The sequence below is a fragment of the Macrobrachium rosenbergii genome, chromosome 16, assembly GCF_040412425.1.
Source record: "Macrobrachium rosenbergii isolate ZJJX-2024 chromosome 16, ASM4041242v1, whole genome shotgun sequence".
Taxonomy (NCBI): Eukaryota; Metazoa; Arthropoda; class Malacostraca; order Decapoda; family Palaemonidae; genus Macrobrachium; species Macrobrachium rosenbergii.
The window spans coordinates 18,771,226-18,784,831 of record NC_089756.1 but is presented as its reverse complement, the minus strand read 5'-3'; the positions used below and the strand labels follow the sequence as shown (position 1 = coordinate 18,784,831).

The window sequence follows — 13,606 nt, the reverse complement described above, 5'->3', positions numbered from 1 at the left end:
AATTATTCTTTAGAGTACCAAAAAGTTAAGGAAAATAATGAGTGGCACTTACTCTGGCTAAGAAATTATCAGTTCTAGGGTTGGGAAACGGAGCAAATTTACGGTATATGTGACCAATCCTTGAGCAAGGGGCATCGTACATGACCCCATGGCACTGCCACACTTTAAAAGAAAGCTCGTACTGCTCCCCTCCCCAGATGTCAAGACCTGGATCATAGCCTCCAAGTTCCCAGAAGAATTTTGAGCTAATAGCAAACAGGCCTCCAGCCATCACAGGACTCCTGTCAGTTAGTCACAAAGGATTTTTGTCTCAATAAAGAAAACTGGTGTGAAACCTTAAAAAGAATAATTGTATGAAATAAAAAACCAAAAGTATAGCAAAGCAAACCAAAAAAGCACCCAGGCAAGACTTACTTCTACTTATGTCAAAGGAATTTATTATTTAAGAAACACGATTACAGTTCTAAATACTGTACAGTACTTTACTATGGCATAATGGTGATACAATTAAGCCATAAATGAAAAATAAAACAATGCCTCATGCCCTCATCAACATATATGAAAATATTCCTGAATCTACAACTGCAATGCCAGAAGTAAAATGAGAAAATATATGAGATAAAAAAAATCTATGATATAGCAAAGAGATAGTTGTTTAAAATAAAAAATATGTGAAATAAAACAAAGAGAAAATTGTGTAAAATAAAATAAGAGAATAATGGGTTAAATAAAAGACTGATAAAAAATAAAAGGAAAAGTGGAGTAAAAAAACAGTAATACAGAAAGCAATTGTGTACAATTCCAACTAGATAAATATTAGTGATTCAAAATCCAAAAGTCACTTTCCACATAATAAAAGACCAAATGTAATAACCCAAATCCCACACAGAGAAAGGTGTAACTATTAGAAATTAAACTTAGAAAAGAAATGATACGGAAGTAGCAGGACAAAGACGTGTAGGAAAGCCTTATTGGAAATCATGGAGAAAGGAGAGAGAAGAAGACTTAGACCTGAAAGGAGTTTGGGCACAAAGTAAACAATAAGGGGAAAAACTGATGTGAAAGCACTTACAATGATGATGTATGTAAGCGCTGGGAATTAATAAAACAAACCTTAATGGGCTGTAACAGATATGCAGCAGGCTACATCAAACAGTTAAGTAAACCAACTCAGTTAGTTTGATGTATTAATAGATTAATCTCATTACACAGAGTTTATCAGGTACAGCACAAAACTAATTTAACAGCACATTCATTACAAAATACAGTATATTTAATGTCACTAACTTGAAAGGCTGGGGCATATTAGCTTCATCCTCAGGTAGCACTGGTAATCTTTTGTAGTAAAATTCCCAGTCAAATGCTCCTCGGCGACCCTCATCTTGAGCTCGGTACTCAAAGGTCTCAAAGTCAATGACATCAATGAAAGGGCACACAGCAGTTTTATAATTCCTGGCGATTGGTTCTAGTAGGTGAGGCATAGGAGAATTCACAATGAGTTTCGGAATAAGATTAAATATATGGTAGAATAAGCAACCTCATACCTGCAGTACTACAGGAAAGTGGCTACCTTTCATAATTCAATCTACTGAATGCGTCATATACGTAGAGGATAATTAAAATAGAAGACAACTAACACTACTTTTTACAATGGCTGAAATCACTGGCCAAATGACAACTTACACAACTAGAACAGTAAAGGCTGATCTCATAATGATACATCAGATAATTATGAGATGAAAAAAAGAGCAAGTCAATTTTAATATACAGTACAATATTTCAAGAATTAAGGCTATAACTTTAACATGTAACCACTTAAATGTAAAATAAAGGCTTAAAAGATACTTAAAATTGCTAACAGAATTAATTTTCAACAATCTTAATGAAAATATCTTTAATGAAAGGACTACAGCCTCATAGCCATGTAGCTATCCACTGATAGGTATAAAACAGGTGGCATTCAAAATTATGAAGCATGAGAGCATTTAAGCATATTGCCTTAACAAATACTAGTCAACATAAACTGAAGTCAGTGTCATCACTGTATTCTGAAACAAAATCTCTGGTAGGACCCCTAACATGCACCATGAGGTACCTTTACTGGATCTCAGACAGTTTAACATTGCTTAAATAATTCAAGAATGCTAGTTATCTAAAGGATGAAGAAAAAGCAGCCATATATCAGAGCAGCCTATAAAAGGGATATTTTAGACCTACTGATTCAATCCTATTTTAGAGCATGAGTAAAAATTTGAGTATGGGTCAAAGAGTCTCCTGTAGAGTACCTATTCTCTAAGTTCCTACTCAGTACAGTAAGTTTGAATTCTCTGTATCCTCGCAGGCCTGGGAAGTGTATGAATTTTGTCTTTTAAATGGTTCCTGTGTGAATGGGGAGCGAATCAGTAATGAAATGGCTGAACTTGTTGAAGGAAGGACTCAGCCAGATACTACTGTTATGCTTGTAGCGTCACAGACAGCACATGGCCTTGTTCTTGTGAACAGCCTGAAAGAGGCAGGAACATCTAAAATTTTTTCATGTTTTCTGCCCACTTGGAAAGGATTCATAAAACACCAGCATATTAAATATAGCTGCCAAAAGAGGGGCCATCACATCTCAGAGAAGTATTAAAATCAGGAGATAACGTCAGCCTTGAAAGCAATTCCAGCATACCAGTAACTACTACAACTTAATCAATGATGAAAATAACAACTGTTGAAATGGAATGTTTACCAAGAAGGGGGGGAAGCCAGTTCGTTGTGCATTCAGTATGGGAGTCTAGAAAAATGAGGACATCAGCTGTAGCATGCCTTGCCCCCTCCAGGCGAGCACGAATTAGACCCCAGCGCTCTGGGAGCCTAACAACGCGGGCAATAGGTAAGTGCTCAGCTAAGAAGTTCTCCAGTTTAGCACCAAGAAACTCTGTAGGGAAAAAAAAAGTGAACAAAAAATACTTGAAAAGACCTGGAAAATATAAGCACAGTACATGTATTATGACTACAGCATGAGAACATAAGAGCAAAGGCTAATCAGACATCAGATCATGACTACTTGATATAAACTAGAGATCAGTAGCTGTTGGAAGAAAATTACAAAAACTGTCTCCTCTATGATTCAGATCACCTGGGTTCATTCTTTATGGTATGCGCTGAGTTTACAGAGTCACCAAATTCTTGAAAACTAAAGATGTCTTTCCTCGACAATTATTCTCTTGCTTTTTACTGGATAAAACTAAATAAAATAAAAGCACATTTGAGCACAAAAATAACAAATATTTTACTCCATACATGAAAACTTCATATTGAAATCTCTACCTTTTGTACTGGCGTCATCGACGAGAATAATCTCCTTCAGGAGATGCTTAGGGGAGCGGTTGTACGCAGAAAACGCAGTGCGAAGCAGGGTGGACCAATGCTCATTATGAAACGGCACAATGACAGCAGCATTTGGTAGATCAGCCAGGTACAGCAATTCCTTGCATCTGTAAGGGTAATCAGACACTGAAGTACATATCATCGTCTCCATTATCAAAAGTATTCTGTCCTCAGACAAGTCTTCCCTATACCCTGAGTTGTGAGTGGAGTGCAGAACGGTTATTCACGTGTGAAATTATTGAATGGAGATAGTGATGAAAAAGTCTGAAAGGATTATTATGGTAACCTACATGGAGTAAATGTGCCTGGCATGGCTAAACTTGATGTTTTGAAAAGGAACTAATAGGGGAATGCTGCAAAAAAAAAAATAATAATAAAAAAAATAAGTATAGTAATTTAGCTATTTTAAAAATAAAATTAGGACAATCTTAATCATGTGCACATGGAAAATCCAGATAACAATATTAATTGTAATTTGTATGATAATAACAAGGATTACCCAGATATGTACTAACTGGATAATAAACTTAATTTCATAAACACGGACTATCCTGGTAACGGATAACACCCATCCACAAAAGGAGATAATCCAGGTAATAGGGATAATGTCCATTACAGTTTATACACGTAGGAATCATTTGAATAACAAGGATAACTGGGAGAACAACGATACGATTGCAAACAAGGAAATCTGTTTAGATAAAGAACGACATGCTAGGCCTGCTGGCTTCGAGTCAGAAGCATACCATCGTCATTAAATTGTTGGTATTATTACAGTTTCGGTCAAATTCGGATATCTAATATTTTTTTACTTGCTATCATATATTTTTGTCATGATTCATACGAAATACTTACTCGCATCTTCCGCAAATTAAGAGTTACGGAGATATTTGCCGATGAATATTGTGCCTTGTTGTTATCGCAAGGATGCGTTTATGCTGCCATGTCAGTTTTTCTGCTGAGGCGTTTTTGTTTTTGTCAATGTATTGTGGGTAAAAATGCCTAATCGTCTTTTGTTTTTCGTTATGAATTATAAGTACGGTACAAATGCTGAAACCTGATTGGTTGCTTTGTTTCAAGAATATCCAATTAACTGCGGTTTTGGAATAAGCCGCTTTCTACAAAAGTGCGCTTCAGTTGACTGCCATGGATTCCGTCGTGCACGTCTGCAGTGGGTGTTCTCTGTCTTACTTTGAGGCTATTGGTCGTTTCCATGGACATTACAATGGAACTCCACAGGTTTGAATACCTTTCTTCGTGAACATTTAGTACTACCATCTATTTAAGGTAAGTGAAGTGGTTAACGAAAAGGGTAACATTGCAGTATCGGCCGTGAATTTCACCGAAACTGTAACTAGACGTTAGGGTAAAATTTCGTTCCCTGTAACCCCTGTGGCAAGCGCGCGCGCAGCGCAATATTACCGCTTGCCAGAACATACGAGCTTGCAACAATCATTTAAAATGTGCATAAGCCGCGTGAGCGCGTTGCACCACCCAAAACTGAGAGCGGTACCCATGGCCGCCATGTATCTCAAAATCTAATCATTTGCGGAAGAAATAAAGGTCAGATTCGTTGAAAGTACACTATTTAAGCCAGGGAAAATGTAATTTTATATCGGAAATGTGAATTTGACCGAAACTGTAAATTTACCAAATTGTTTTGCCCTAGGCCACATCTTTCATAGGTTACTTTGAAAACTACTGCTGAAAGTATCATTTGTAAACAAATACACATGATAATAGTAAGAATAAGAACAGTTGATAGTGATAAAAATATTAGGAAAAAGTCAAGAAAAACAAACATTACTACTGAGACCAACAGCCCAAAAAAATCCAAAACAACATCCAGAGCATGGAACAAAAATATTTGGAAATACGTTCAACACAACTGAAGCAGAATTGTCTGAACACCAGCTAACTTAGGGCGCAGTGAGACTAAACATTCATGACCTTGCTAAAAAAAAATTATATATATACGTACACACACACACACACATATATATGACCTTTTTATGAGAAATCATCTTCATTAAATGACTTACATGTTTTTTTAATGGGTAGAGTGAGTAGAGTAAAGTTACATCCTTCAACGAAAATGCAGACGATGGCAGAGAATTCTGCTTTCTAGAATTGTTTTAATATCAAACAACAAGTTATATAATTTCTATCTACTTTTACATCTTACTACATGTAACGGTAATTTCAAGTCACCAGCTTTTGTTTATTCCAGTATGATATATCATTTCCAACTTACTTTGTTTGAAAACAAGAGGATCCCATAACAAGATGCACTAGGGCATTTTTCATATTCAATCACACGAAATCAAATCAACGTATAACGTCTTGTATTTCAAACGAAATTAATGAATAAACGAAAGTAATCATTTAACGGACAAACGACTCCGGCTGATTTGTGTGGAAGCTCTGGCGTTTAAGATACGATGAATAAATGAAAATTGAAACAAATTATGATACACTTAAAGATGCACATAGACGCACATTACTTTGTTAATCAATTATCAGCCATTTTATCGGTACTTATCATTAACATCGCCACTAATAGAATAACCAAAGTGCAATCTCACTGTCATAAAGTGTCCTAACACTGAATCAAATAACCAGCAAATATATATTGAGAAATAATCGCAGACCAATAAAATCACCATCGCAATTTTCGCCCATCGATACCCTTAACGATGTGGGTCCGTCGATGGAAGACATTCTCTTGCTAATTTTGAACATTTATAAATCTACACAAAGGCCGACGGGATGGGAAATCTACGGCATTTTCCAGTCTAGGTCTGAAGGTAGGAGGAAAACATGAGAACGGACAGAGTACCGAAGGTTGGCCAGGAGAAATTAAAATGTGAGATATGGCGGGAGAACAGAATGAAGAACAATAGATAGTGGAAATATAAAAACTGTCTTTCGAGTACCCGTTCCACTGGCACCCTTCTTCCAGGAATTGAAAAGAACGACCAAACCGTTGGAAAAAGCATAACACTTACTAATGCACACACGAAAGTATGTCAGTGCAAGTAGTGATGCAATGGGTAAATATTCCATGTAAGTTAGCATGAATGTGCGCTTGACTTAATCTGGATTTTATGAAGTTTAGGCTGTGAAACCAAGCAGTGTCGGTCACTCAGCGTTTGAGACAGTGAAAAAAGGCAGTTGGAGTGATTGGACAGCATGACAAAGAGATCAAGGAAATACAGGAGATGAAATACAAGGACCTAAAGGTGGAACTGTGTGAAAACCCTGAAGTTGCGCAGTGAAAGAGCAGAGAAGCTAGAAAGCAAGACTTAAGAAAGGAAGCGGAATTGATGTAAAAGGATAAAAACTGGGTGTAGCAAACACCCTTTAGCAATGCCTACAGTGCACCACACGAAGTGCACTGATGGCACTACCCCAAACGAGGGAATGTGTGTTTGTATCTCGGTAAAAAAAAAAAAAGAGATTTCTAACTTACTTGGGATGACGGATGTCCTTCAAAGAACGGTTCAGCGCAATGTCGTCTGATAGTCGTCCATTGAATCCGTTGACTTTGTAGACATCATCTTTCTCTTTCTCTAGCTCCGGGGGGAGGGTGGCAGGCAAGCCCCCTTCTCCTATGCAAAGAAAGAAAATAGATACTTTTCACATAACATCTTTGTAATTGAAACTAAATGAGTATATTTATTCTCTCTCTCTCTTTCTCTCCCCCATAAATACATACATACACACACACACACACATACTTTGTGTCCTGAAGATGTGTTAAAATACAAGAAAGTACTTGGCACTCTGTTGTTTCGTTTTGAACTTTCCAAGTGGCTTCAGCTAATAAACAAAATCACGCACTTACTTTTGTGACTTCTTAGTGTATATATATACAGTATATCAAATATATTATATATAAATATGTGTATATATATCAAACAACTAAACCAAATCAAGATATACTGTATATATATATACATGACTACAGTTTATATTAATTTGCATTGTATTAGAAATAGCAGCACGCATGAAGTTACAGTATATAAAGTCGACGTCGATTCTAATTATAAAAGTTTCGCTTTCTCTTTTACCTTCCCTTGCTTCCAATCTAAGTTGGGCTTCATTAATTATTCCGCTTGCAAGAAAGCATTTAGCAAACGATAACTTCTCAAAGCGTAAAACTAGCATGCCAGAAGAAGTCCCCCAATAACTAAGGTGATGAGAATATACTGTACTTGATCTGGATCTTAGGTCGGATCTGCACAAAAATCCGGATCCTGAGTTGGATCTAGATTTACACCAGAATCCGAATTCAGGGCTGGATCTAGATCCACACTAAACCCAGATCCAGTTTCAGATCTAGATCTACACCAAAATCCAGAGCCAGTTTCAGATTTACATCTTCACCAAAATCCAGATCCAGGGTTGGATATAGATCTACACCAAAATCTGAATACAATTTCACATCTGGATCTACACCAAAATCCAGATGGCTCCAAACCTACACCAAAATCCAGATTCAGGTTCAGATGTAGATTTAAACCAAAATCTGGATCCAGGGCCAGACCCATGCCAAGATCCAGATACAGGGTCGCATCCAAGCCAAAATCCGGATCCAGGGCCATTTTCATGCTAAAATCTGGATCCAGGGTCAGACCCACAACGAGATCCAGATCCAGGGTCAGAGCCTCAACAAAATCCAGATCCAGGAAAAAGTTAAGTATACCTTAGTTTAACCAGACCACTGAGCTGATTAACAGCTCCCCTAGGGCTGGCCCGAAGGATCAGATTTATTTTACGTGGCTAAGAACCAACTGGTTACCTAGCAACGGGACCTACAGCTTATTGTGGAATCCAAACCACATTATGACGAGAAATGAATTTCTATCACCAGAAATAAATTCCTCTAATTCTTCCTTGGCCGGTCGGAGAGTCGAACGCTGGGCCAACAGCGTGCTAGCCGAGAGCTCTACTCACCCCTCCAATGAAGAACTGTCCTCAGTCAGAGCCACAACAAAATCCGGATCCAGCACAGGATCTCCCCAAAAGTCCAATTAATTATTTCTTGGGAAACAGTGGATCTTTGGAAAGATATCTAAATATTCGTCAACTGGTGATCACATAATCCTGCTGACAGAAAGACAAACAGAATGACCGATGAACAGACAGGAAAAAGAATCAAAACACGAACACTGTGACGGAGTTAACAATCAAAGAAAAAAAGTCACTTGCAGAAATAGAAGAAATGCAAAAACTGAACGAAAGTTATAACAGCACCAAAGTAATTACACAGCTAGACTAATAACACACGCCTGGGTAAAAAAAAACTCGTAATTTACGCTAAATACCATGTGCAAGGAACACGTGGAAGCGTTAACACGAATGACGTTATATGCAGTTGAATTTAATAACTTTAATGGCTTTTTAAATGAAAAGCAATGGAATTTAGAACAGGGACCATTTTCCGTATGTAATTCAATATAATAAAATGTAATTTAGCGGCATAATACTGCTCTCTTTGTAACGACCTTACCGACGCTATTTACTAATGGGTGATACATCACAGTAGAATGAAAATTTTCCATGTAGAGAGCAAAGCGGATTAGGCACAGAGGTGGTCTTGAAGAACTGTCCATGACTGAATATTCTGACGAAATAGTGGACTGCAATACGCGACCCTTTTACAGAAACTGTCTGTCAAGACATACAGAACATTTTCACTCCAGACGCAACGCAACGAATATGCTGTTTGAAAGAAGAAGAAGAAGAAGAAGAGAGCGAGAGAGAGGTAGGTAACTATACACAGCTATTGTACACAGCACATGACAGGCGCAGTACTCGGGAGACAGAGGCGTTACAAAGGCAAATCTCTACTACTACGTTAAGAACACACGCTAATTAGCTGGATGTTTAGGGTTCTCAAGTTGCAAACACCTGTGCTTGAGAAACGAAATCATCGCCGAAAGCTAATTAAAATATGACAGGACAGGATATATATATATATATATATATATATATATATATATATATATATATATATATATATATATATACATATACATATATATACATACATACATACATACATACATATATATATATATATATATATATATATATATATATATATATATATACTGCATACATACTACAGTACAAAAGTTACTGATAAGTTCATCAATTAACTGATGAATCGAGGATGAACCCCTCCATAGAAAACTTCCACAGCATCTAGTGTTTCATACATCTGCACAGGTTATTCATAAGCAGTGCGCATCCCACATCCACTGTGCCACCCACCTTCATCTTACATGGCCTGGATATTTCGACCCCCCAATTCTACTTCCTCTACCACAACATTTAGCTTGCAGTATCTTAAGTCTCCTTTCCCTAGTTCCATTTACAAATTCCGCCACTCTCTCATTCTCCCGACGTGACTAAACCGCTCCATTCTCTCCACATGACCAAACCTTCCATTCACTCCTCACAACCAAAACATCTGGAATCACAGTAATCCATCTTCACTTACGCTAGTAAGCTTCTCTCTTGATTTTCCTCAATATGTGATAAAAATCTACATTTTTAAAAGCAAATACTTACCCGGTCCCTTCTGGAGGGCTTCGAGTTTTAAGTAGTCATAATCATGGTAATCTTTCTTCCTCTCCCCATCGACGTAAACAATGCCCTTTTCCTTAAAAAGAGGCAAGAAATAATAGTCATTTAGTCTGATAAACAGCAAACATTGGTCACCTGGAAGGGGACACGATTATATAATCACAACTACTCTTAATTCTCGCTTTATTGAAGTTATTACGATAAGAACAGAGGATATGAATATTCCACACGAAAACTAAAGTCGATTTTATCCCCTCTCAAACATATGATTTATTTTAATCACATGAACGAGTTCAGACAGTGGCTGTTATAACACCCTTCTGAGGAAACAATGAATTTTCCTTACTTCTTTCTTCAGAATGTTAGAAATACGCTTCGGTGGGGCGATTACTATGAGGAACAAAACAACGAAGACGCCAATGAAGACCTTACTTCTGTGTCGCACCCACAGGCGTCTCAAGCGCATGGTTTGCTGGAAATTGGCGAGAAAGGACTGTGGTTCCTCTGGGCTGCTGCGCTGCCGCTACGACTGGCCCAGTGCCTTTCTGCCAGACGTATGATGAGATCTGTGAAGAAAGAGTAAATAAATTAGTTGGGTAGGTTTTACCAATCCTGTATTGAGCTACAGAGGTGGTGCCCTAGGAGTACATCTCTGGTTCCTCTGCAAGTCTCATCACGGACCTATCAAATGTCAGACGAACGCTGTAATATCACGGCTGAGTGGTACAATTTTCAACTCACATTTACTATGTCCACTGCTGGTCTATCGTTTACTAATCAAAGAAAAGAGCGTTGGGCTAGCAACCTCATCCCTATAAGACTTGCTGAAAAGCCGGAGGGCTGTACCCATCTATAGTCTCCTCGCACTAACCTGGCGGAGAAGCCCCGCCCACCACTGTAACTGCATAGCTTGCAGGATTCGTCAGTATTGTATCTATTTAGAATTTAATCATTAACAAGCATACAAAATATAGCATATCATTACAAAAATCTTGATGTAATATATAAATTTCTATTCTTTCTGCATAGTTGCTGTCGCTGAAATACTTGTCATTGTATAAAAAAACGCGAAGGAAAAAAAACGAGTGCAATTGTATGCATGTATGCAAAGAAAGGGGAAGCGTGCTGGTTAATGGAACAGCCACTGTTTTGGCGAACAACACAAATAATTATTTTTTACTGATTAACTAATCTTTAATTTGTATTTGAATTTATGTTTGGGTTCAATCGTAAGAGCAATACTCTTTGGTTTAAGGTGATCTAAAATTAATTTGCTATAGGACTACGTAAATTTTACGCTATTTTCGAGCTAATTGAAGGGGAAATATAGAAGCTATCTAGTTTTTAATATATTTATTGAGTAGGCTAATAATACTGAATCGGGAAATATATGTCGAAAAATCATATGTATGTATCTTTCCTATATGCCAAGAACCATGTATTAAAATGACATAACGTTAAAGTTATAATTTAAAAGTGAATGTTAGCAAACGAAGGCAATTAACCACATATAGGCCTATAGCCTACAGCTTCATTTACAGTACGACTGCATAAATTCATAAACAAACCTCATAATACAATTGCTTAAATGTATAGTCGCATAAAACAAAGGGTAAATAAAGAGGAGATATAATTTTTTGGTTTATACAATTATTGGAACTAGACCCATACGAGGCTACCAATCGGCTCCTCCAGATTCAACCACTTAACTCAGGAATTTTAGTAAATAGCCTAACCGATCTGTGAACCGCAACTAATTCCAAGTATTCTAAATTCGAGCGATGATTTCTGAGTTTGACTACATATGGAATAAGCACTCTAGTAACTCTAGTTAAGCTCTGTGATAAAATCCTACACTGGTACTCAATATTGCCATTGGATAAACAAAAAAATAAGATAAAAATAAAATACAAAAAATAAATAAAACAAAACGGATGGAAGAAAATGCCTCGTTTTAGACCAGTTTTTTTTTTTCACTTTATTTGTTAGGAGATATCTAACACTTTTCTGAAAGTTTACCCTACTTTGTTGAACTGGATCAAACCTTCCATTCCTAACCAACCATCTACGGACACGTGTGGCCTTTAACAACTGGATTGGACCTGGAGAGCTGGGGAAAATTATTAATAGATCTATATATGGGTAATGCTTACCTGATCTTCCTCCTCCGATCGTTCATTACGAATATAAATATAAAAAGACACCTTCGCTCATTACGAATATGAATATAAAAAGACACCTTTACTTTGAGTTAGATTACGCAGGAAATTAAATAGGTAAATATATGAAGCTATGTAAGTATTTACCTTCAAATGGGATGAAAATTATCAGAAATTTGTTGATGTCAATGAAATCAGCTGATGAGGTGACAAGTGTAAGATTCCATATCCCGTCAAAGCAATGGCTGTTGCATTAACCAGCACACCTCCCCTTTCTTTGCATACAGTTGCACTCGTTTTTTTTTCTTCGTTTTTTTTATACAATGACAAATGTTTCAGTGACAGCAATTATGCAGAAAGAATAGAAATTTATATACTACATCAAGATTTTGTAATGATATGCTATATTTTGTATGCTTGTTATTGATTAAATTCGAAACAGATACAACACTGACGAATCCTGCAAGCTATGCAGTTACAGTGGTGGGCGGGGCTTCCCCGCAAGGTTAGTGCGAGGAGGCTATAGTACAAGAAGTTTGATGTAATAACAAATTGATCAAAATGTAAGAAAAAATAAATAAAAGGGACAATGTTGCAAAATTGATCAGTATCCGTATGGACATTCTCTCTCTCTCTCTCTCTCTCTCTCTCTCTCTCTCTCTCTCTCTCTCTCTCTCTCGGTGACGTCTTTTCAAAAAATCCCATTAACCTACGACGTACAAGTTCAAAAGAGTTCAAACACACCTTGGCTGCTTAATGATTATGTCAACATATGACACATTTTCAGGTGAGCCACAATCACGCTCAAGGGCACTTCTATGAAGAACTGGCCTTTGGAACTGAATCAGTGAAATAAAAATGATTACAACTTTAAACATTTCCAAAAGGTAAGTTTTCTATCGTGCTTTAGAGGTTTCAGAAAAGCTGATATGTGATAAAAATTCTTCTTTACCCGTTGGTTTGATTGGTTGTTCATACGGACAGAAGACCAAGAAGGCTTATAAAGTATAATTTAGCAAAAACAATTTATAATCAGGCAATATCGACTGACAACGAATGCTACCAATAACCATTTCCTTTGGGCTTTGATCAGCCGACCAGCGTCGGGCTGGTATTTCACTGGTCGGCCTTCAAATAACCGAGAAAGTGACTACTGAGGATAAAATAGGAGCTTTATCTTGTTCACATAATCCGTAAGTCTCTGGTTAATCAAAAGGGTACAGTGTAAATGAAAATTTATGTGTCTTTTCTACAATTGTGAATTATTATCATTATTATTATTATTATTATTATTTAGACGTTAAACACTATTGATAGGGAACAAACTACCGGTGCCACTGACTTGAAATTTAATCTTCTAAAGTATTATTATTATTATTTTATTACTATAATTATTATTATTACTATTAATCAGAAGAAAACCCTATTCACATGGAATACACTACAGGGGCCACTGACTTAAAATTTAATCTTCCAAA

General features: G+C 36.9%; 1 protein-coding gene across 10 annotated transcripts in view; it reads right to left on the bottom strand.

Annotated features, from left to right (window-relative positions):
• The window catches only part of LOC136847144 (N-acetylgalactosaminyltransferase 6-like), a 73,514-nt gene that overhangs the window by 9,711 nt on the left and 50,197 nt on the right, over positions 1-13,606 (bottom strand). For 8 of the 10 annotated variants that reach the window (XM_067118519.1, XM_067118525.1, XM_067118527.1 and 5 more), the window contains 7 exons: positions 10,316-10,535; positions 9,955-10,045; positions 6,845-6,983; positions 3,313-3,479; positions 2,732-2,920; positions 1,288-1,465; positions 53-281 (listed from right to left, as the gene is read on the bottom strand). In XM_067118519.1, the coding sequence (XP_066974620.1) occupies positions 53-281; positions 1,288-1,465; positions 2,732-2,920; positions 3,313-3,479; positions 6,845-6,983; positions 9,955-10,045; positions 10,316-10,435 (1,113 nt within the window). In that variant the 5' untranslated portion in view covers positions 10,436-10,535. Of the gene's footprint in view, positions 1-52; positions 282-1,287; positions 1,466-2,731; positions 2,921-3,312; positions 3,480-6,844; positions 6,984-9,954; positions 10,046-10,315; positions 10,536-12,275; positions 12,367-13,606 lie in introns of those variants that run through there. The other 2 variants (XM_067118522.1, XM_067118529.1) reach the window with 2 other exon arrangements.